This window comes from Nymphaea colorata, chromosome 14 (genome assembly GCF_008831285.2).
Source record: "Nymphaea colorata isolate Beijing-Zhang1983 chromosome 14, ASM883128v2, whole genome shotgun sequence".
NCBI classification, from domain to species: Eukaryota; Viridiplantae; Streptophyta; class Magnoliopsida; order Nymphaeales; family Nymphaeaceae; genus Nymphaea; species Nymphaea colorata.
In genome coordinates, this window is record NC_045151.1 from 6,421,676 (window position 1) to 6,447,984 (window position 26,309).

General features: G+C 35.6%; 1 protein-coding gene across 1 annotated transcript in view; it reads right to left on the reverse strand.

Annotated features, from left to right (window-relative positions):
• LOC116267574 (obg-like ATPase 1) overlaps positions 1-20,050 on the reverse strand; it is a 42,995-nt gene extending 22,945 nt beyond the window's left edge. Inside the window, exons 1-7 of the mRNA XM_031649381.2 lie at positions 19,880-20,050; positions 14,938-15,105; positions 11,935-12,058; positions 11,275-11,366; positions 8,851-8,949; positions 4,401-4,514; positions 2,907-2,971 (exon numbers count right to left, since the gene is read on the reverse strand). Of these exons, the coding sequence (XP_031505241.1) occupies positions 2,907-2,971; positions 4,401-4,514; positions 8,851-8,949; positions 11,275-11,366; positions 11,935-12,058; positions 14,938-15,105; positions 19,880-19,963 (746 nt within the window). The 5' untranslated portion in view covers positions 19,964-20,050. The remainder of the gene's footprint in view (positions 1-2,906; positions 2,972-4,400; positions 4,515-8,850; positions 8,950-11,274; positions 11,367-11,934; positions 12,059-14,937; positions 15,106-19,879) is intronic.
• Between the last annotated feature and the right edge of the window lie 6,259 nt (positions 20,051-26,309).

The window sequence follows — 26,309 nt, forward strand, 5'->3', positions numbered from 1 at the left end:
GGCACAGTAGTGAAGAGTATTCCTCAAATCAGTTGATTCAATTTACGGATTTCTTGGATTACAAGGCCAGTGACAGTGTGGCAGACACAGTCAGAGATGATAGAGACCATCACATGGACGAGGGTCTTGTTGATAATCAGCCTACAGCCCGTGATCATTTGTTCGGCCAGGTGTACAAAAGGAAGAAGACAGATGTGATTGAAAATGTTGATGTAATCAATCCCAATCCTGTGAGCTCCCCGGATGACCCAAGTCTAATCAATGAAGAGCTTCCTATAGCCCTGCACAAGGGCACCAGGTCTTGTACTTCTCATCCTATTCAGAGATTTGTCTCTTATGCGAAATTGAGTAAGAATTACAAATGCTTTATAACATCCTTGTCTAAGTCTGTTATTCCCAGGTGTGTGGAAGATGCTAGAGAGGATCCTAAATGGCTACAGGCCATGACAGAGGAGATGAATGCCTTGGCAAAGAATGACACTTGGGAAGTTGTGGATATTCCCAAAGGGACTCATTTAGTTGGTTCAAAGTGGGTGTTCAATGTGAAGTACAAACCAGATGGTACTGTGGAAAGGTATAAGGCTCGGCTTGTTGCAAAGGGGTTCAGCCAGAAATATGGTATTGATTATCTTGAAACCTTTGCTCCTGTTGCCAAACTGAAAACTGTGAGGGTCATATTAGCTCTTGCCGTGAAAAAGGGGTGGAGCATGGATCAACTTGATGTTAAGAACGCATTCCTGAATGGCCATCTAGAAGAAGAGGTCTATATGAGTATGCCTCCTGGATATGTTCAAAGCGGAAAATGCTGTCATCTCAAGAAAGCCTTGTATGGATTAAAGCAGTCTCCTAGAGCATGGTTTGAAAGACTGAGGATAGTGATGAAGACAAATGGATACAAACAGGGAAATGGTGATCACACCCTATTCATTAAGCAGAGAGATGGCCTGGTGAGTCTTCTTCTTGTGTATGTTGATGATATGATAGTCACAGGTGACGATGAAGAAGAGAAAAAGAAGATGAATGAGAGGTTAGCTGCTGAATTTGATCTTAAAGATTTGGGTAAACTAAGGTACTTTCTGGGGATAGAGATTGTTCGGTCAGAGACAGGGCTGGTTATGAGCCAAAGGAAATACACTCTGGATCTTCTAAAGGAGACAGGCAAACTTGGGTGCAGACCCTTTCTAACTTCAATGGAGTCTGGTACAAAGATAAGCATCAAAACTGGTAACATCCTAGATGAGGAAGGAAAAGGGCGGTATCAGAGGCTGGTTGGTAGACTCATCTATCTTACTCTTACTCGCCCTGATATTACTTATGCTGTGAATGTGTTGAGTCAGTTTATGCATGCTCCTACTGATTGTCACTGGAAGAGTGCAGAAAGAGTGTTGGGGTACCTAAAGAATGACCCAGGAAAAGGGTTACTCTATACTCAGCAAGACCAACTTAATATTGAAGGATACTCTGACGCAGATTGGGCAGGATGTACTGATACTAGGAGGTCTACCACAGGGTACTGCATCTTTCTGGGGGGTAACCTGGTTGTTTGGAGAAGTAAGAGACAGGAAGTATGCTCTAGATCCAGTGCTGAGGCTGAATACAGGGCTGTGGCTATGGGAGTTACAGAAATGTTATGGTTAAAGATTCTCCTAACAGATATTGGTGTTGAAACAGAAGAGAAGATGAGGATGTACTGCGACAACAAGTCTGCAATTAATCTTGCGAATAATCTCGTTCTGCATGACAGAACTAAACATGTGGAGATTGATCGCCACTTCATACGGGAACGCATAGATTCAAAGGAGTTGATCCTACCTTATATGAAGTCTGAAGATCAAATTGCAGATGTTCTAACCAAAGCCTTATGTACATCTCAATTCGAGAAAAATGTAAGCAAGCTTGGCATGTTTGACATGTATGCCAAGCTTGAGGGGGAGTGTTAACATATCATGTATAGGGAACCAGGTCTGGATCCAGACCCGGTCCCATGGGCACGGGTACCGAGAGTGGCTCGGTACCCTAGGCGTTTTTCCCTCTTATTTAATCCCACTTATGGTGTAATTGTTGATTAAGTGGAATAACATTTTCTCTCTCCTAGGGTTGTGGTTGTGCACCTAGGTTAGAGCTTCTCCGTGGTTTTTCACCTCTCTTAGAGGTTTTCCACGTATATTGTGTGTTCCTTTTCTTTCTCTCCATCTTGGTGTGTGTTTCTACACGTTTCAATAATTAATAAGTCAAAAATTCCAAATATTACCTCAACCTCATGAAAAAAAAATTCTTTCTACTTGCTCACAGTACCAGTTTTTTCTGGTAGCATAAAAGTTATGCTTGACCAGTAAAATTTTCAACTTTCAAGACTGGATTTAGTTTATTTAGTTTATGCAAGATATTGAATTCAAAGATATAACGTCATGTATATCACAATTATGTTACCGAAAATGGGTACTTGGACACACTTGGGTACCTACTAGAATAGGCCTGAATCAGCCTCTTCAAATCACATTAGAGGCAAACCGATTCAATTCCATGGCTGATTCAGGGAGTCACATGTCACATTAAACTATTTTTTTAATATGTTTTAGTTTTTTTGTTAATTAATTCATATATTTTTCATTATTTTAAAAAAAATATTATTTTTTCAAATATTTTTTGGCGATTCACAAACAAGTCGCTTGAATCAGCAAACCAGCCAATTCCAATAATTGGAAGGCTGGCCGATTCGATTCCTGAACTGATTTAACAAGACTGATAGGCAGACCATTTTTACTCAAAAAAAATATTTTAAACTTCAACAGTTCAAGCATGGAAAAGAAGCATATGAGAAAAGATTGCAGCATTGCAGAACCTTAACTTCCGAATGAAGTATAGAGATCTGAGATAAATATTTATCATAAAATAAGCATTTATACCATGCATGTATCTTCGGTAAAAACTTGTTCTTCTTTCTTTGGTAGTCCTTCTCATTCATGTTTACCTGTGAGTACAACAGCACGTCAAGCATCACAAAGAATGAAAAGCATCACCAAGCAATAAGGAGACTCAAACTTGGTAAACGGCCTTAGGTGTTCTACTAATGCTCCATAAATTCATTTAATAACCTCTCACCAGTAACCATCTAGCTAAGATACTACAAAAACTTTAGATGAAAAGTTGCTAAACATCAACATTTCACTTGAAAATGCTTCAGAAGACTCAAAATGTCAAAAGAACAATATGCCCAATCAGGCACCCACCCTGTCTTAAATGTTATGGCACACCAAGTTTTTCGTAAATTGATAAAAAAAAGATATACTAAGAGAAGTTACGTCCTTATTATCAGTAGCTACACTGAATATGATTGACAAGCTTCTGGAATGTTAAGATGCTAACCAGTTATCCCAAGTGGAAATCCCAACCAGGCCTACCTTTTGAAATATAAATTGAGAAAAGAAAGAAAAGTGAACAAGTTCACCATCTATGATGTCACGGGTTCAGCACATTTTACTTGCATAGGTATTCCGTCCAGTATAATGAACCAGTGATAGAAGGCATGCAAAACCATGGGCATGTTTCAGCATGCTAATCACTGGCCCAAAATATTGAAGATCAAGATAAACTCGCAAAATTTTTGAAAGAACATTACAGAGTTGCAGCACAGAAATGATATCTCAAGCACTTGTATCAGCCAATGATCCAAAGTGCAGCATGCGAAGCAAGTCTTAATTAAACCATAGAGACCTAAAAAACTGATGGCCTAAATCCTTTTTGAGGATTTTCCTTATGTAATTTTATGGATAGCATATTGCTTAGAAGGTCTTGAGCTATGTCATAGGGGTGCTCCTAAATGGCCGCCACACCTGCGTCGCACCCGTGTTGATGCTGGTGCTTCTTTGACACAGCACATCCAGTGGGGTCAGCTGAATCAGGGCAAAAGTGACCATTTAAATGTGCACCTGACTAAATCAGCTCTAATAAGTTAATATGTAAACATAAATAAATAAGGCTACTAAACAACTAAATAACAATCTAACATTGATATATACACACACACACATATAGATACATTCTTGACAGAGGCACAGCCGCACCTAAATTTGTTTTGAAAAATTACTGCATTCGCACCCACACCAGCACCTATCAACAATCATGAAACAAAAGATACAATTTCCTGGCAAATTTTTCAAGGTCCAAGTCAATATCACAAAGATGGCAAAGCAAATTCAGGGTTTCAAAAAATTCTGTGCAGAATTTTCAACCTAATTGATGCATAAAGAGGCATGACACGGGTGTCCAAATGTCGATCATGCAGCACAGGGCTATGTCTTGATAAAATAAAAGAAATGTATAAAAGATCAAAACTATAAAACAAAAACCAAAAATACAAATAAGTCATAAATAAGAAAGAAACAAATAGAATGGCCCACCAAGTACACAACAGGCTTTGCAGTGAGCAGCTGGAAAGTATTCAAAAATTCTATATCAGCAGCTTTCCAGTCTCCAAGGCGTACATCTTTTTCCTCTTCAAGCCATGCTTTCACCTGAAAAGAAAATTCAAAACATATGATTTGGACCAGAAGGATCAACTATTTCACGTGACACATCCACAGGTTCACCCCATGTATGCTTCCACATGTGGTCATCAGTGCTTTATGCACCATGAGTTAGGTTTCTGCAATGGCATAAAAAGCGTGACAAGTTCATCCAAAAGCAAGTGAATTTTGTGCTATTTTATCCCATAAATAATCCTTTTTTGTTCCAAACCAGCAAAGAGTGCTCCCAAGGCCCTCGTTCATTCAATCAACCAGAACTCTCTCTTTCCATTCTCCATTCCCTCTTATTAGTTTCTAATAGACCACCTATGCACCCATTTTCTTCCTTCTGCCATTCACTCCTACCCTAGAGTTTCACTTTTAAACAAAACTCACGCTTTGCTTTAGAGAATGCTTTGTGCCTCATGTCCAAGGATTTCAATCGTCCAGCCCATGATCATGTTTCCATCCTGAGCTTTCACATAGCACATCGAATGGTAGCATCTGATCCATCATTTCTTACCTTTTTCCCTCTTTCTGTAGAGATCTAACAGCACGGTTCAGAAGCAAGATTGAGCTTCCAGTCACATTAGCAATCCATTTGGATGCCTTTTATTTATCTCAAATGACAATTGACAATTAGGAGCTAGCACAAATACCTTAAAAAAGCATAATGTGTCATCAACAAGTATACAAAACCAATAAAGGTGACAACACATTAGGTTCTTGTAGAACAAGGACTTTGCATATCAAAAACTAGAAACTGATATGAGATGCACCATTAGTCTTTGGTACCGAAGAAGAGTGAAAAAAAATCAAAGGAAAACTTGTACTGAAAGGTCAACAGGGGACATTTTCCAGAACATTTTTTTCGTTTTTAACTTTCCAATACACAGCTTCTCGGTTTGCAATCAACTGAAGAAGAACACTAATTAACGCCAAGGTAGACAAACCATGGGCAGGAGAAGTTGTAGCTAGTCAATGATCCAAACAAGATTTGAAACGAATTTAAATATAAAAAAGACCTTAAAATAACAATAAATTGAGAAAGCTCACAAGCCAAATTAATAAAAAATCTTCACATATAATTTCTTTACATGAAAGACGAAGGAAGAAAAGAGATTTTAGGTGGCTCTCGATTAGGCTATACTTGAGCACCTAGGGCTGAAGTTATCACTAGGGAACCTACAGCTTACATGATGCCAAAGTGAAGTTGTATTCTAGACTAGGCCCAAAAACATGCCATACTTAGGCATTTCAAAACGACCGGTTAAGAATGCCTCATAATTTTGACTACAAACATCATAAGAACTGTTTCTTGTAAAATTCAAACAACTCACTCTCTCAAACCATTGAATGCTTATTATTGTACATTTAATGAGAAGAAAAATAGAGAAGTGTTCCAACAACTAATTGTCAAGATCCAGTTACATAATACATGCATACATATATACATCCATGTATGTGTATAGATATATACAAGAAGTGATTTCAACAAATCCTACTTTTGGCTGCTTTTACTACATCCATAATTTTTAACATTTTTCGCTGACTTTTGCATTCCAAAAATTATGAATCCATAAAGAAACACCTGCAGCAATCCCTTTTTTAGAAAACTTACAATTATTTTCACTTTATTATCATCTTCACTTGCGTGCACCATCGCAATGCAGGATCATTTGAAAGTTGAAACCATATCTTCAAAAATAATAGAAACTAAGACCAAGCACCACAAACTTTTAACAAATGACGACAACTTAGATTAGTCAGACAATGACAGGAGAGTATGAAGCCCTGATTCATGGACTTCCCATTTTCAAACAGTCAATATGCAAGATTGAAAAATTTTGCATGTAAATACGAAGTCACATGGACATGGAAAATTTATCCACGTACCCATGTCAACACTCCAATAGTCTGATACCAGTACTCAGACACGTCAGACACCTTGGATCCAAAACACGTTAAATCGTTCTTCTTTAAAAAAATCCACGAATTTTTTGTGACATTTTGTATATATACATTAGATGTTATTCAAAATAAACTAAACCCATTTTCTTTTTAACACTAAACCCATTTTCTTTTAACAAAATGGGTTAACTTTTGTGGGATTGTGTATACATATTATATTACCTTACATATCCTTGTGGCTTGTACCCACATCTTCCAAAATTGTCGTACCATACACGCATCGTTGTACTTGTACCATTACCAGTATCCATGTGACTTAGAATAGAAACCTATGGTTACATTGGAAGAATTTATACCGTTTACAGTATAAATGGTCATGGAAAATTTTATATCTTTCATAAGAAAAATGAGTTGTCACGCAGAAAACGAAGGAAACCTCTCCTTGTTTGACCAAAGATTAATACCTCACATACTTAAATTGATGTTTTCTTCTTCAAAATGACAAAAGTAGCCTTGCACACAACTCCTAAGAAGGTCTAGGAGATGTCAAACATGTATAATGCTATATGGTCAATATTGGGTGTTACACTCCTAATAATAACACTGGATACATGGGCTTACCATGAAGTTTTCTCAACATTGGTAGTCTTATGTGATGGTCCACAATACATTATGCATTGTAATGCAGAACGATACGCAAAATACTAGTTTATCAGCCTTTGCACCTTAAAAACGTAGTAGTTAAAACTTAAAACTTCATTGACATTTTCAAGATATTCCTCTCATAACTTTTAAATGCCTCCTGGTCTTTGAAACATTCTAGAGAAACATGAAGCAATTGGAAAAATGACAACTGGACAAAATGGCAGTCACCGGCTATCTTGGCTCTTTCCTGTGAGAAGAAAGAAATGAAAACACACACTCTAACATATAATAAGCTAGGGATGTGAAAATAACAACCTTTTCATCTCATTCATAGTTTTGGGGGTTCACCCTGTCAAACATATATAAGGTAATACAGCCACATGGGCAGCATGGTTTTTGAACCTCTTTGGTCCCTGACCCAACCTATTATAAGTCTTTTTCTTTATATATATAACTACAAAGCATGCATGATACTTTGTAACTATCAACACTTTGCTAACAAGAACCTTGTCCACATATATAACTAGAAGGTTCCTCCCCCGTTTGCATCCTTGCCATGCATTTGTCCCTGTTGTGTGAGAGACTCAGTGGACTGTTGGAATTTCTTGGCACTTAAAATATTGTTCAACCCCAGATACTGAATTAAGTGGCCTAAATATTTGGGGTATTCCATCTTCATGGCTTGTACATACCTTGTTTGTTAACCCATTTCTATGAAAGGGCCCGATAGAGAATCTAAGAGGAGGCTACGTACCTTGGATGCTTGTGTTGGAGAATGACATGAGGGTTTATGTGTTTCATGCCATTTTCATTTTTGCCCTTTGACTGCTGGCCGATTATGATTGGAGCACTAGTTGTCTTGAACTGGTTTTTCTCTTGATTTTGTTGACTATTTCTCTAAACAATGACGTCAATGTCTATTCTCGGTTAAGATTGTATGCACTCTCTAGTCTACCTCCAACAACCTTTGGCCAAGGTCACTGAAATTCTTCTCGCTCACATCTATTTGGCCTGTGAGTGCTAGACGCTCTTCATCTACCTACATTCGAAGGTTCTCCAGGGCAGTGAGAGCTTATCTTCTCGACATTTTGCCCAAGCACCAAGACTAGTTGTCAGTCACCTACTACTTGTTTCTTTCCTATACAAGAAAGGAAAATATGTGCACCGTAACACATAATAAGCTAGGATTAGGGAAGTAACAACCTCTTGATTTTGTTCATAATTTATGGGACTCCCCTTGCACAATATATACAAGGTAAATACAATCATGCAAGCCCGAATGGTTCCTCAACATCTTTGGTCCTGGCTAACTTATTACACCTAATATTCATAAGCCTAATTTCTCATAGATCTACATTACATACCTGAATACCTATGTGACTAAGAGATCCATGTTTAACCTTCCAAGCACATATACATGACCTAAAATGGTCATTGATAGATCAAGCTATTTACACCCCTAAAAAGTCCAGATTAGACTATTGCTTTCGCATATTTTGAGCACATACTCCAGTACAACCTTCGACCCTGGTTAAACCTAATAGTGACTAAGCAAGATAGCTGCATTGATTGCAGAGATGCGGAAATACAGATACCTGTACCAACAAGCATAGCTACACCAACAAATCAAAGGCAATAAAATATGCAACAAGTAATCTTGTAAGGCTCAAGCACCTCCTTATGTTGTGAACATAAAAAGGAAATAGATTCAGCACCTAACTTATTACAAGAGATACCATCACGGTAGTATAATACCTTCCAAACATAAGATTTAAGGACACAAACATACCTTCATGCAGCACTCATGTTCTAACTTCAATTGCTTGTCATTGCTCCTTTTCATGCTTTTTTCAAGATCCTCCACCTTCCTCTCCATAAACTCTATATCCTAAACACAAAATGAAAGAAGGAACATGTAACCTTTTGAAATTTTTGCAAAAAAAAAAAGTAAACAAACAGAAAGAAAATTGTAGGTAACAATAAGGCTCTACCAGCAAGAAGTACAATGATAATTTTGAACCCATAAGAAGCATCCTACAGTTAATTGTAGGTTTTTACTAGTTTTGTGAAGATATAATGTTGGAACCTGCATTGCAGTGGTGTACATTGATTTTTTGAACATTGAAGAAGCAGCCAAGCTTTTTGAACAAGAAGAGGCTAGAGAGCAATGGAATGTTGGCAACATTCCAACAGAAGGGATAGAAGCAATTAATGAAGAAAATGATGCAAATGACTAGGATTATCATTGAATCGTGAAAGATGAAAAATATATGTTTTGAACTTATGAATTTTGATGTAATCTAAGTCTTAAGAGGCTAAGACTCCAAGTCCTAAGACTCTTAAGTCCTAAGATTCTATAAAATTTTCATGTTTAAAATTGTGATGGATGCTTATTACGTTATTATGAATCTCTGATTTCTTATTTTTTAATGTGTTGTTGATATACATGAATGTTCCTTATGTATGATGATTTTTTTACATTGAATACATTTTTCTTTATTTTTCCAGTTTTTTTATTTTTTATGAATTTTTCTCTATTTTTTCTGATTTTTAATATTTAAATCAAAAAATAATTTTACGATATGTTACATTAAGTTTGCGATACAGCGTATAGGTTGGCCCGACCGATACGCATTACGCTATGCCTTTAACAACATTTGTATGAGTTGTAAACTCGAAACTATAGTATATTTCTTGTTGAATTGACGATTGATATCATGATTTGCAATTTTGAATTTGTTATTTGATAATTTTGTGGTTTATACTTTATAGACAATTATACATACATATATATATATTAATATATATATATATATATATATTAGAATAATAATAAATATGTTATAATAATAAATTATTAATAACAACAAAAATACCCTTGCCACACTGCCGCACCTAAATTTTTTTGAGATGTGCCACTCCAGCACCTGCACCCTCACCCTGCACTTATGTGACATAGGCTAGTCATGAATCTTATTCACTCTACACATCCATGTATTTTTCTAATTTTATAAGTTTTTTTATATTTTCAATTTTGATAACTGGTTAATTATCAAAATAACAAAGATATAGTTCCAAATTTTGTCTTCTTTTTTAAATTTATGTTAGGACTTTTGTAAGAGATGTTTGTATCTTCTTTCCTGTGCTTTAAGATGTGGAAATTAAAATTTCTAGTAAATCCAGTGCTTCAACTTGTCAAAGAAATCAGAGTTACGAATGCAAAACCAATCATGCACAATCAAAATTAACATATGTGAACCCATTTTTCTAAGGAAGAAAATTCAAAAATTAAGTTGGAGAACTACTTATTTTATATTCAAAAGAAGACTTGATTTTTTTTTTTTAACTGAAGAATGAATTGATTTGTGTTGTAAAGCAATGAGGGCTAAATTGTTGTTAGTTGCAGCTTGTGCTGTTGTGCATTTATCAAACTACTAGTTCCCATTTCTACTTTTTATTTGTTGCTTATCCAGTTATTTATGAATATCTTCTTATTAGTTTCTCTGTTATTCTATTTTTACTTAATTGTTAGGATTTTTTTATTTTTTATTTTAAAAAAAAAACAACTTTACCTAAAAATACCCGAGAAAAACCTCATCATCAAGAACCCAAAAACAATATTTATGACAATGCCTGCACCTGACGCTGGAACACTATCAGTGTCCATGCAATGTAGACAACTAGTCTTTGTCTAGATGCCTAGTTGGGCACCTAATCAGTGAATCCCCAATCTAAAACACAGACGATCACTCGACTAGACCCTAACAATTTTTAGGCCAAAGAATAGTCATGCAACCAGCAACTAGGCCGACTAGCTTGACTGAGTGGATGCTGGTCTGATAACAATGGCAACCTCAACTGAGTATGAATTTGAACAGTTTTGAAGCTAAATAAAACATTATTAAGCTTTTATTCTAATTATTTTACCTGATGAAAACATGTTCAATTAGGTCAGACATATGACCCAACTCAAGCCACTAACGTTTATAATGAACATGAGTGTAAAACAAGCATCCAAAAAACATCAAGCAGATAGATGTGTGTCTGGGCACATATATATAACATCCAACACACACACACACACACACAGATAGATGTGTCACTGGGCACATAAATATAACATATAACACACACACACACACACACACACAAAATAAAAAAAAAAAACATGCAATTGAGGGGATCAAGCCAAAGACATCGGATAAGGATGCACCTTCAAGCGTAATTCTCGACTTATAACCTCCAAATCTCTGACAGGGTCAACAGAGTCATCAACATGAACAATATCAGGATCTTCAAATGCTCCTATAAACATGAAACTCCATATCATTTCATATGAAACTAACTCAGTTCCATATTAATTGCACAACATCAGGCCCATCATATCGCACAAGTTCCTAAAAGGAAGGTGAGCTGCTAGCCCAAAATAAGTCTCCACTTTTCATTCATTGCATTTAGGAAGAACAAGATGAGCTCCCCTTAAATCATTACTTATTACACTTCTGAAGGATATATCATCTTTCTTTCACCTTAAATAATTTTCAAATCAAAAGCAAAACAAAAGAAACTGGGAATCAATTCCATGCCACACAGATACAGCGGTCTGTAGAGATATGGAGATACAGCTACAAACAAGTTTGCTATTACTGTAAGTACATAGGGGGATAAAACATAGAGAGGGAGAGAGAATAACATCATAGAATGGAGAGGTCGGATACCTTCAGCAATCATCACCCAGGCCAGGGTTATGAATGAAAATTTTGGAGAATATTATCAACAGCACTAAAATAAAATAGATTTGCAACACTACTTACCAAAACATGGAAAACATCAACAACAGCATGAAATAAAACAAATTTGCTGCAATACTTACGCAAAACATGGAAAATGCCATCAACGGCACGAATATGAGATAGAAAACTGTTGCCTAAACCTTGCCCTTCATGAGCACCTCGCACGAGTCCTGCTATATCATGAATTTCCAAGAATGCAGACACCTGCTCTAATGAAAATTTAGTTATTTGGTATCTAAACTTGCATCCAAAGTTATCAACAGGAGAAATGTGCAAGTAAACTTGACAAAGAAAGTGGAGCAACATGCACTCAAAGAAATGTAGTCCTAATTCAAAAAGAGGCCCCATGTTTCTGCTTTTCTTGATGTTTCTTGTCTTTGCTTGCAACTGCCAGAAAGCAGACATCCATTTTATACTGGTTGACCACATGGATGAATAACTTGGATTTTTCATTTTCATATTATCGTACAAGAAAAATTGCTTAACACTGTAACTAGAAAAACTTTTCCAGAGCACCACCACACAGAAAGGTGGGACATTCAGCACATTAGCAACTCCCTTTCAAGGTCATCATCATCACTTATCATTAATATTGATATTGTTACAATCACCAGCATCAATATATAAGAATTGCTTTTCACAAATAGCAACCATGACAAAGCATAAGATGCATTGGATTTGACCAACTTTGTGTTGACTAAGTCAATATTTTCGTTCACTTTTAAAATGGAGTCTGAACCTTTTTATTTCAATCCCGCAGTATCATTTAATCATTAAAATTGGTTAGCTGACCTTTATAATTAGATAAACAATGTCAATACCCACTTTCAAACTTCAAAGAAAGGTGGAAATCCATGATTATTTGGATATTTGCATGATTTTTGTGGATATTCTCACATAGCTCCCTCAATTGGACAAATGAGTAGAACTGTAGAACTCATGATTGAACCTAGGGTCCGCACAAGAGGAAACATTAGAAAAAATGGAGCAACAAAGACTAGGAGAAATAAAGGGGATTATGAAAATGCTTGGAACAGAACAGAGCATGTGACGGAGATACTTGGAATACAAATGAGCATCAAGAATGTGAGACAAGCAGGCTGAGAATGAAAATGAAAGTTGAAGAGCTTCAAAAATAATCAAGGTTAAAAAAAAGGTAAATTTGGTGTTCCAAAATGTTTATGCCAAGTTAGCTAGGTCAATATTTGTTTGGTCTGACACCTTCATCAAAAAGCATGAGCATATATTAGGAAAATAAGAAACCTGGGACCCTTGTCCACATGCTGGGTAAGAGTTGGGCTCGTAAATACAGAATTCCGAAAGCTTATTGTTATCTTGAAACATAGTCATATCTTTCGTGTTATTATGGATGAGGTTTTTCTAGAATATTAATCAGAAAGTTTTCTTGGGAAGTCTCATAAATAAAAAATTTAAAAAAATATATAAATAACTAAACATTCTTTAAAAAATGTGATATTTTCATTTTTCGCATTTTTCCAAAATATTGTAATTTTGCATGTTTACATACTGTAACTAGGTTTCTTTTTCACTTTTTGGAACAGCAAGAATGAAATTGCAATGAAACATAAAAAGCATTTAAAACGGTCCCTTTTTCCCACTGATCCTTTGCTGTCAATTACAGACACCAATCCATTCTTGACAATAATTCATATGGTCCCTTCTCCAAAATGTTTTTCCACTTAAAAATCAGAGGAAGATCCCTTAAAATAGAAAAAGGATAAGAAAAAAAACTATGAAATAAAGAACCAGCTAAGATGCCAAGAAACAATCATAAAAGTTTCCACATGATTAAAAAATAAGGAAATTTTTTCCAAGAAACTTGCAAAATTATTGTAATATCAACAACAATATCGCCATATTTGTCAATATTTGGCAGTACCATGATATTTCCCCAATACTATAAGCTGGTTCCAAAAAAGGCAATAATATCAGGGTGTTTTCTACACTTTGGAGGTAATAGGTGAAAAGAACACACTATCAACATCAGTAAAAGAGTCAAGATGTTAAATTCATGATAATAGAAGTAGTCATCAGCTTTGATCATGTCAACATAGACAATGAACCAAAAAACTTCTCATAGTAAACCTAAACCTGGAAGATGACATGATAGGAATATGAAATGCTGTAACAACCTTAATCAAGCAAAATTACCATGGAAATGTATTGACTTGACACAAACACGGTATATATAAAGGAATTGCAACATGAAACTTATGAAAAACTATACTGGGATAGCTCAATTTACTTGTCCCCCATGTTCTCTGATGTACAAATTATTGGAAGAGGGCACAAAATTAGCATGATCTATGTCCTATGTAGCATTGCAAAAAGTCATTGAGATACCTAACCAACCTTCATCTTTATTGAAAAAACTTAAAAGTTTGGGGCAAATTTTTGCCTCCAATACAAGGTAGGGCCTCATGGTCTTGAATTTCCTGATGTAGACCACAGTTATACAAGCAAGGGTGTACAATATTTACCATTATTTCTCAAACCATCTTCTTTCATTTGATTGAATTAACAGTATCCTTCAAATTTCTGAGACCAATGTGGAGATTTCCAAAAGCTCCATTCTGAAATACAACAGATTTAACCTAAATGGAGCACTAAGGAGTTATCTGGAAAATTATGCTCCTTATCAGGAGATTAAGAAATGTGAGGCCGTTTCTGGAACTAGAGGCAAAATTTCACTGTCAATATAATATTACTTCTTTAACTGAAAGCATGCACAGGCTGCCACAGTTCTATCATCTTCATAAAGAACACTAGGACTAGAGACCTTCCATTTTTTGCTAAGTATGATTTATTGTTCAAATTTTAACCTCGAAGTTAAGCAAAACACAAGCCCAGTATGTTCATATATGCGTATGATGTGATGGCAATCAGGATTAATGAACTATATGTGCTTTGCAGCATTTTGAAAACGACCAGCTTCCACAATAATTACAATAAAAAAACTTGGAGACTCCTACCTCCTTGTGTAGAAAAAACAAGTAGAATTGAGTATCCTATAACATATGAGAATGTAAAAATAAGAAAAGAATGAAATATTATGGAATTACCTCACTCTTTGGCTTGTACAACTGACAAAGCCATTGAAATCGTTCATCAGGAACATTAACTCTTGCCTCGTTTGGTTCTATGGTGCAGAAAGGGAAATTTTCAGCAGGTATTGACAATTTTGTAAGGGTGTTGAACAAAGTGGACTTGCCTACATTTGGCAACCCAACCTGCCAATGAAACCAGACACACTTAGTTAAACAAGGAAAAAAGGACAGGATTCAATGGAAAAAAAAAAAGATAACTTATATTAAGCTACACATAATATTTATGATGTTCTAAAAGGGCGAAAGCACAATCTTAACGAAAAATACGATGCAAGTAAAATTTAATATGCTATACTTTCCTATGTCCCCCGAAAACAATGTGCAGAATCAGGCTATTATGCATGATCAAAAACATAACATAACATTTCTAGATATTAGGGAAGCACCAAGAAAGCAAAATAATGAGTAGACAACTTTACATGACAAGAAGAACAAATGAATCTAGTAAACATGGGGTAAATTTTTGTGACTTTTGATGCAATTGTTGTGACTTTGATGCAGAACTCATCTATCATTGCATTGGAACTTTCTTTTTTACCCTAAGAGATAATCGGTCAAAGATCAAACAACAGAATGAAGACAAGCAACTGGACCTATCACTCTGGTATAAATACTTCAAACCCCTCTGAAAGGCCATGATGCATTTAAAATTTCAAACAGAGGAAATATTAGTGTCTTTATGCAACAAAAGAACATCCAGTTAGTTGTCCTAGGTATTTTTATTGGATATAACTGATTGAAAGGCTAATTGCTTCACGTAATCATAATGATCATCACACATTCTGCATCACACACATACTTCCCCTGTAAGAGACCATGACACAATAAATAGAAGACCTTCACAGTTACATCTATGTTACGCAGTGGAATATAAGAAAGAAAAACAGCCCAGTTAGTTGACAAATGTAAATCTCAAAGAATGCAATTGATTAGCCTCATTATCTGTTAATATGCTCTTCACAATAGAGGCATATATCATTTCATGGAAGTTGTCAGACCTATAGCTACAGATGAATAGATGACTGAAGCAGCAATCCTAGACTCATCTATGCAGCTTCAAGCATAGGTATGATGTCTCGGAAGCCAGCAACTCTAGGAAAATTTGACAGTTGCAGACCTTTAGGAACAACACAGACACACAAATTCATTCTTCTGTGCTTAATCTTGAGAAGATAATCAGGTTATACGACTAGGCTCAATGAAGAAAATTATATGTTTAAAATATATTTATAGGTTTCTATTGGCAAGGTTTTTCTCGGGAATTGATTGACAAGGTCAGTTTTTCTTCCTAAAAATCTGGCGAAAGCTCAAGAAAATCATGAGAGTTCAAAAAAATAAAAAACCAAATGAAATTAAGTATTATCATTATTTTTACAATATTAAAAGTTCTATATTAATTTCCTTACAAATATATTACCAAGGATCCACCTTTGAATTCTAAAAATAAACATCTTGTAAATGGAAACATGCACTAAAAATCATTAAAAAGGAAATTTTATGAAAAAAGAAGAAATATTATGATATTTCCTATATATATATATATATATATATATATATATATATATATATATATATATATATATATATATATAATGTTATATATACATGCATGTACATATGCACAATATACATATCTTATATTCATATATCATATATTATATGTTATACATATACGATATGTATATATATTATATGTACTCATTATATATGTGTATATACATATAATATGTACATGTATATATTGTAAGTACATCTATATATTATGTATACATATATAAATATACATACATGAATCAAATATATGCGTTATATATATGTATATGTACCATAGTCACAAATAATGTCTTGGAGTTTTAAACGGCGAGGTTTTTGTCGGGTATAATACGGCGGGCTTGAAAAATACGGGAAAAAGGGGAAAAAGCAGTATTTTAAAAAATTAAACAAACTAAAAATTGGGGAAAAATAAAATAAGTGAGAAATTAATAACACAAACATCAAAAGATAAGTAGATTTGCAGCAAATAAAAAAATTGAAAATGAAAAAAAAATTGTTTGGTATGAAAAAATAAGTGGAAAAAAACGAAAAAACGCGTTGAAAACAGGTTAATGTTTTTAACGTTTTTTTTAAACAAAAACACGTTTTTTAAAGTTTAAAACGGCATTTCATTTTCTTGCTTTTTTTTGCCTTTTTTTCGAAAATAACGCATTTTTTGTGACTATGGACATATTATAATATATGTATACAGGTGACAAATACTTTTAGTTTGTCGCGATATTTTGAAAATATTGGAAAACTTACCTCTTAGAAAATGCTTACACTGTTTAGGACTTTCGGTGATAAAAATGAGGAAGTCTCAACATATTGCAGATATTATTTGTGGAAATGCAAAAAGATATGAAAAAGGGCTTTGGTAGAAGATTTGGAAAAGTATTGGGGATATCTTGAAATAATATCACAATAATACGGTGACATTTCCCTTTTTTGTGCTATTTTGAAAATGTCAGGATATTTATCAATGTTAATGGATGGGTTCAAAACGGCAATAATATTGAGATATTCTGAAGATATCAGAATATTTGTCTGTAATAAATAGAATGAGACATGCATCCAAGCACATAAGTGCAAGATCTTTCTCCTAAAAGACAACACCCCTTAGAAACTATAATTGCTCATGCAACTCCAACTTTTCAACAGAAGTGACCTAAAATCTTTGAGACAAAAGCCAGGAGTTCAAAATACCTATATAGTTTACAGAGTTTAAAAAAAACAGATTTAGAAAATTAGAATGACTTAAGTGTTATCAACAATTCTAAAAAGTACACAACTGCTTAAGAATATTTTTCACTCTAACCAAAATCAATCAATGGTAGTATTGTATAGAAATAAAAATTATTATTTTATTAATTGTTTAACCGTGTCTTCTCAGCAAAAAACTTTCAGTTGTGATATTAAAAAACCAGCCTCCCTGGAGCATTCTTCCCATGAAAAATCAGATTCAAATAGCAATTAGCTGCCCATCTTTAAAATGGTGTAAGTATGCATCCCGAATCAGAGAACCGTCTTGTAAAACATAACATCTGATAAAGATACCTAATACTGAAAGAGGGAGAAATCCTATGTTACAAGAAATTTCTGAAAGACCAAAGGGAACATGTTACACTTGCACCACTTGTATTGCAATATATGTATATACACAGTTACACACATATATACATGTATACATACATGCGTACATAGCCAGGATCTATAGTAAGAGCAAGAGGAACCAGTCAACATGTCAACAACATAACCAAATACTCAACATAGAAGCCACTTCTTGGTTCACTTGATTTCTCAGTTCTAAACCGGACATAAACATATTACTCCAAAATATTGCATTGTGACATGAGCCAAAAGTTCTCCAACCAACTAGGAAGCCCAGTTCTTCATAGTTTCAGAAGCTCCAGATATGCTCAGTTTGCAAACAAAGTTGATTAGCGGTGCTCATGTTCAACAGTTCAAGTCATCATGAGATTCAGGACCCTACAACCTTGCTTGAACAAAGGATGTCTACCATTTTTGTTGACATTATATAAAAAGCCAATTCAGGACACCATAGATGAAATAAAGTACTGCTAAAGTGCGGCCTTGCCTACTATATCACATGCAAGTCCAAAATTGAAAATGTACCTCCTGATCCCCCTGCAGAATTAATATATGAACAAAAATATACAAAAGGGCAACTAGTCTGAGACCAAATGTCTCCAATTATCAAATCAAATGAAGAGAAACAATTATTCTTCATACGATTGAATTGGAGTATGGAATTCCCCTATGATATAGGCACCGTGCAAAAGGTAGCATGTAATTGAAATACAATGCTCCTGTGTCTGAAGAGCCATTAGTTTAACAGGGAAAAATAGAAATTGTCAGATTCAACCACTAAAATCAAGACAATCATAATGTTAGACCCCAAAAATCAAAATAAAGTAAGTGACAAATTAATATAGAAATTGAATCCCAATTTAATCTGATATGTTTCCAATGATGGTGGTAAATCACATTACCAAGCAATCAAGAATAGAACAAATATTGAATTATTAAATCAATTGCAATATTACATTGATGTTAGCAAGTTTTCCAACAAAATATCTGACGGAACAAATTTGTCATAACTTGAAAATTGTGGCAATAATAGGTCTCTGAAGTTCCATAGACATGATCCACTCTTTATTACCAAATTAAAATTTATATAAATAACAGCACCTTCCAATTTTTCATAAACTGTCTAGAATCGTAAAAATATTTATGGGACATGCAAGTTGATGAGAAGAAGTTCAATATAAGATCCTATTGAAACGATAGGTTTCAAAATGCATTTGTCTTTTTTTGTGGTAAAACACTCGATAATAGACACTAAAGATTCAATTATTGGAAAACAGATTGGCTTAACCGGCGCAAAGGATCAGCTACTTAGTAAAGGTGCTGGAACCAAGACAGAAAATACTACTTAATCAAATAAAGTACCTAGCTAGCTTACGCTTCTCTCTGGCATAACACCACAAGCTGCGAAGGGCAATGATATGGAAGAACCCAAGCTTCCTTAAAATCAAAGCAGCTTGAGTACCCTGAAACTGATCCGTGATCGGGAAGCTACTTGAAAAAAAGAAAGACATTTGGAAATGATTTTTTTAACTAAACAAAAGATTGCGTCGATAAGAATGCTAATAAGATGAACGTAGAAATCGAAAGGAAACTCGCAGTTCTACAGGACAAGGAACACGACAACAATAAGCATTCACAACCTAGTATCAAAGAATCACCTCAAAACAAAATCAACGAGAGGAAATCCTAAGAAATATCAACTGGATTATAGAGAACGAATTCCAAAAATCTCTTCCGGGGACGGAGAACTTACGATGCCAATCTTGAGATGCGACGAGAATCTGCCGAGGATGGGACGCTCGGCCGGGGCGTCCTTCTTCGCTGACTTTGGCGGCATTTTTTCTTAGGTTTTAGGGTTCTTCCTCCGCCACCCACCCTTACTGCTTTTCCTTCCCACCGGTATTTATAGGCAACCCTAAAGCGTAGGTGGGTTATGCACTCCGCGTCGCGCTTACGCAGCTGGATTGCCATCAGTCTCCACTCTCAGTTCACCGTAAACGCTATCTGGTTAATTGCTGCGGATACGACCGGAACTTGGCTGGATCAGGTCCTTTGGGTCCGGACTCGAGTTCGGTCGAAGAGTCTGTTCCCATAAAGCGGCGGAGCAGGGCAATAGTGATTCAATACGACACTCCTCCGGATTTGAGCATACACAAACGTCGTTCGGAGACTAACGAATCTGGAGGACCAGACTCACGACACATGCTATGAGTAAGCTGGACAACGGGTACAGGCAAGCAACTCATACTCGATACCCACTACACCCAGACTCGGGCCGGGCTCAGAATTGAAAAAAACCGGCCCGGTCGAGTAGGGCTTGATTTGACCCGATTATTTTTTATTATTTTTTATTTATAATATATATTTTATTATTAAAATGTATTTTATATTTAATTTTTTTTTATATATTTAAAATATATAGTCGATCGTCAGGGTCAGACATGGAGTATGGGGCTCGGGCCCTAACTCACTCAGGTTGCAAGCCCAAGCCTTATCGGGTCAGGCCGGCCCAATGCCCACGTCCAGCTATGAGACTCTCTCCAACTTCAACTGCCCTCTCCCAAATCGAAATATCGAATGACGCACGATTTTATCCGGAACCATACCACGACCCTTCGAATTTGAATCCTTGCGACCTCTTTCTTCATTATCTATCTCTATTGCTTTTTGTTGGGGTTTACTTTTTCTCAAGGTGAAGAAAGAGTTTCCAGCGAACCATCAGTTTTAGTGAAGGGTTTTGATATGTGTCATTCTTTTGAACGTGTTGTGAATAAAAGCTTCCAATGAACCATGTGAAGATGGTTTTGTCGGTTGAACAATGAAATATTCATACAATCTGCTTCTTGATTCCTCTTGTTTGCTCACTATGGTGTCGGCAAAGAGATTAATGTTTTTTCCCCTAGCGGACCAAAACAGGTAAAAAAAATCCTCCAAAACCAAGACTAAGATCGATGGTCATTCCTTTGGTGATATAAAACATAAAGGTACTTTGAGTTATATCTACAAGGAAGGAAATAACAATAAACCCCTGAATCGGCAAACATTTTGGAAATTGCTGATGCCTAGATGAGCAACGAAGTCCCCTGCTTGTGACAACTCACAACGAACCTTTCGAGCAAACAAAGTTTGCAGATGAATGAGCCTTAATAAAGCATGTAAAGAAGTAGAGATGGGCCCCCATCACCTACAATTGTCAACTTATAACATCCTCCCAAGTAGAAGTAAAGGTCACCAGTGAATGAATATCTCATCACTGGCGATTATTGACCCATAGCACTCCTCTGAGCAGGAGGAGCAGACTAACAAACTCCCAACCATCAAACCATTAGTGGTGCATGCGAAAGAAAAGTGTGATGGTGGATAAACATCTGGCGGAGCAGAGGTACTCAACATATGCAACAATTAGGAAGTTGGCATCCACCAAACGAGATATACTACCAGGTGTTGAGATGCAAGCAAAAGAGGTATTGTCGTCATCGACGTCCACAAGCAAACAAGGGTTCAACCATTACCTGGAGCATTTGAGCAAAAGCTGAGAATTGACAAGGGTGAGGATTTAAGCAGAAACTAAGAATTGGCAAGGGTAGGGCATATGTTTGGAGAACCTCTTAAAGGGGGGAGAAGAGAGTTGTGAAGGGAATCAACTTTCGTGTGGAGAAAAAAAAATTGAATGAAAGGATGAAGAAAGAAAAAAAAGAAGGAAATGTACAATACTGTTGGATAATACATTGTGTATTTGGAGGAGGAGGAAAATGAAAATGGGGAAGGTTTGAGTATATCCAAGACGAAAAAAGACAGAGAAAGAGGATGAGGAGTTGGAGTTGGAGGAGAAAGGTGAACTCATGGTTTCGAGACAAGGCAAGAGGAATAGGGATCGTAGGGTATGGCATGAAGAAGAAGAAGATCATGTATGATGACTTCTCCATGCTCCATGATAGCATGTCATAGGTGTTGTCTCTTTTCACCTGTCATGCTTATTAGGCGTCTCATGTCCACTAGTAGTTTTGTTTCGTGGTGAATATTTTTTTTTCAACATTAGTGATATTCATTGTTTCTTATTATATGTCCCTAGAATAGTCATCTAATTGTTGTCTCTTGTTATTTTCGGCTTTAGTTTGTGAAGTTGGCATTGTTTTTATTGCCCATACCTTTTGTGGCAGTTGTTTAAACTATGTTTGTGCATAATAATGCGGCGATGCATTTTATTTGCATTCTTATGGATGCAGGTGTAGGGCTAATTTGTTGTTTGATGCAGCTGGCATACGCTCCATTGGTGGTACTTGAAACTAGCTAAGTTTCGAAAGCAGCGATTGAGGGGCATTCATTTCAGTGGCATTATAGATAAAACGCCACTTAAAATGGATAATCGTATTTGCTCTTTGTTATCTTGATACCAGAACCTATATACCAACATATTCAAGTTAGTGACTTTGAAATGCTATCTTGCTAGTATAGGATATGTACCGTATTACTAGAATGAAAGTCATAAAACACTAGTTGTTGGAATAATGTATTATGATTATATGAACCGTGTACAAAATGTTCTAGGTATCGAAGAAGAGGCATGGGTGAAGGCTAAGAAGGGTGAACTTTTGGCTGCATAAGCATTCGGTTAATAGAGAATAAATTTGATTTGGGTTACAAATCCCCACAACAAGCCTAGGTGCAGCAATTGATAGAGATTGCACTACATGAAGATAAGTCCATCTAACAAAATGGAACTTTTGAACATTACAATATTACAATTTCATGTCGAACTGTGCATCCACTGCTGATATTTTCAGCCATCCCCTTTTTGGAGGTAATTGAGGAGTGTCCTGTGCAATTGTTTGTGGACTAGAGGTATATCCTCTTACATGAAGTCTATAGGTTGATATGAAAAAACTGACCCCATGCACTTGTAAATGAACACCCTACAATCACATTAATTGTGTTGCATGGGCATTTGAAATGCACACATGTGTGTGACACTCGTTAAATTACCAATGAATTTATTGAGGAAAAAATTATGAACAGGTTCCGTTAGTTGAAGCCAATCTACTAGAACCAGTTGTAATTTGACTTGACCTACCTAGGCTAAGTCAACTAAACACAGGCCAAACCCACCTAGGTTAGTGGGACTCGGTAGGGGATGTTCCCTTTGTTTAGATCAAATTCAAAATCCAGATTACAAATCTGGATCCATAACATTATTATCAAATATCAATACCATATCTTTGCTCCAGACCATCATCTAGATCTTCGATCCAGTATTTTGTTTGAAATTGAGAATGTAATATATATTTCAGATTCAGATTCTAGGACAAATGCATGTCAAAATCCAATATTCAAGGTCTGAATGCATATGATATTGCCACATAATCATGAGCGATCCTAGCCATTAAAGACATGGTTTTATCTTTTTAAAATTACCAAGAACTCCCCTAGGGCTGCACCCTTCTTTTTATGTAAATTTTTGTTTAAAAAATTCCCTAACTTCACTTTATAAGTAGGTGTCAAGAAGGGCACGTCCCCTTCGTTACCTTTGGGCTCCCTCTTAGGTACCCTTTCTCATTTCTCCTTTATTTCTCCAAGTATTTTTTATTGATTCCCTTTGGTCTCTCTTTGAGGTTTAGGATGAGGCAGAAGAAGTTGAAAGTTTATTTGCATAAGAAGAGGCATCTCCCGTGGGTACCTTTTTTCTTTTCTTATTTGCATTGCTTGTAGGGTAGCCTACCCTTGCATGACACCACTAGCTCCCTACAGAGCCCAGTGGGTCCTAGCAAGAGATCCAGCCCTTTTTCCACTGAACCCTACATTACGTATCCCCAGGTTCGTATTTTTCTTAATGTTTTCCATTTTTTTTTTTTGCATATTTATGAGTGGTTTTGGGGAGATTCTATCCGTTTCATGGATATAATCCAGTAAAGAACCCAACGTTAATGAAAACACATTCCCATTATGAGCATAGTTTACATGTAAATTTGCAATTTGATACATAGATCGTATATATGGGATATAATTTACCTGTACTCACCTCCGTTTGGCACCTTTACAAGGGGTAATAAGACTAAAACTAGACTAAATATTTCATTTATAAGTCCAAATGTCCTCCAAAATCTATGAAAAACAGACGTGCCTTAGCTTTAAAATTATGTATGCTTAAAATCTATATAGATTTCAGAAATTGACTTATGAACAAGAGGGATTAGATCTTGATATCCACCTATGTTTGGATCATCATAAATCAATGCAAATCGACATTCTAAGTCTAATTTGATGCATGCAAAAACTGGATCATGTATACTTGGAGCCTAGTCTCTACTAGGACATGGGTGTAGGGCGTTGACCTATTGAGAGAAAACTGGATCTGAATCCAAGAATTGAAATGACAGAGATCCAAAATATTATGTCATGTTATTGAGGTTCCTAATCCAAAACTCAAGGCCAAAAAGTCTAACACATTTGATCTTATATTCATATAGGTTGATCTTCTAAGAGCCAAATCCTAAATTAACATATCCAAATCTATTGTTTACATGGTTCAAATTCTTGTTTTGGATCTAATTATGAGGGAATTGACCTAACGTTTATGATCCACACTTCATTGTGTAAAATCTGATCCAAAATCCATGGCTTGAGATCCAAAATTTGAGATCCATAATCTGATATGCATAATCTGAATCCACAATATGAGACTTATGATTCAAGACTCATTATGTGAAATCTGATCCACAATCTAGAGTCTAAAGTCTAATGCCCAAACCTAAGATTTGAGGTCCAAAATACAAGATCAATAATCTGAGATCTAAAATTCAATAATAGAGATGAAAAATCCATATACTACAATCGGGTTTAATATCAAGGTTTAGATCAGTGTAAGGTTCATGATTTGAATGCAATGTCTTGAATTGAGATCCAAGATCCAAATAGGCTAAGGGTAGGTCGTTCAAGAGAATTAGGTTTCGATTTTACCTAAATTGGGCCCGAACCTACTTGGGACGACTTTGACCATAATAAGTGGGTTTGTTCTTAGTTAGACCGTATATAACATAGACTCCATTTACTTTATATGAATGGGTGTTAAGGAAATTTGACTAGATCTAGGCTGTGGGACTAGGTTTATAAGCAGTGGTCTATAAGACCAATTTGGGCTAGATCTAAAAGAACTGATCTAAGATTGGAATCCTCACCTCCATGACCTAAGGTTTTTGAAATCATTTGAAGGAGCAGATTTGAAAACAATATAAAGAAAATTATGATTTGAAAGGGTTCTTGAATGAAGACCAAACTGGATTTAGGTTTTCACATATCTGGATTAATGCCACAAGGTATGCTATTAGGTTGACCTGGTCTAGTTTCAGACAAGGGGTGCACGTGGTCGCAAGGTGGTCTAGGTGCATGCTGAAACAAATGTACAATGCATGATTAATAAAAACACAAGAGAAAACTACATTCTATATGCATGAGTTAAGCAAAACTATGTAATAAAAAACACAAATTAAAAGAAAGAGATAAGGAAGAGAGAGGCATACCTGACTCTTATGCTTCCCCTAAAGACATTAAATTAAATCTATCTTAAGCAAGCAAATAAGCTAAACGAAAGCATTACAAAAGCAAGTAAAGAAAACTTAGGAACTAAGCAAGAAAATAAACTAGACTAAGCATGCTAAACTAATTTCATATTTTAATGCCCACGAATTTTCTAATTCCGCACATCAGTGCACACAAGTTTTTCCAATTTCGCACCTTGGTGTACATAGGTTTTTCAATTTTGCATTTCCGTGCATACAATTTTTTTAGTTTCACATTTCAATGCTCACAAGTTTTCCAATTTTGCATAATAGTATATACAAATTTTCCAACCACATACCAAATTTTCAAGCTTGCAAATCAGCACATGCAAGTTTTCCATTCACATACAAGTGCGTATAAGTTTTCAATTATATGCTTTGGTGCACTCAACTTTTCACAAGTTCCAAAATTTCATGTTAGAACACATGATTTCACAGTTCAATTCACCCAAATTTTACAAGTTTCAAAATGATTTTGTGCTTCAGCAGACCATTTTCTTGCTCCAGTATATGCAAATTTCAAATCTTTACAAGCACTCATATTCGTACGAGACCCAAAAGCACTCGTATTCATATGATACCCACAAGCACTCTTATTTGTATGCGACCCACAAGCATAAAAGCACTCAC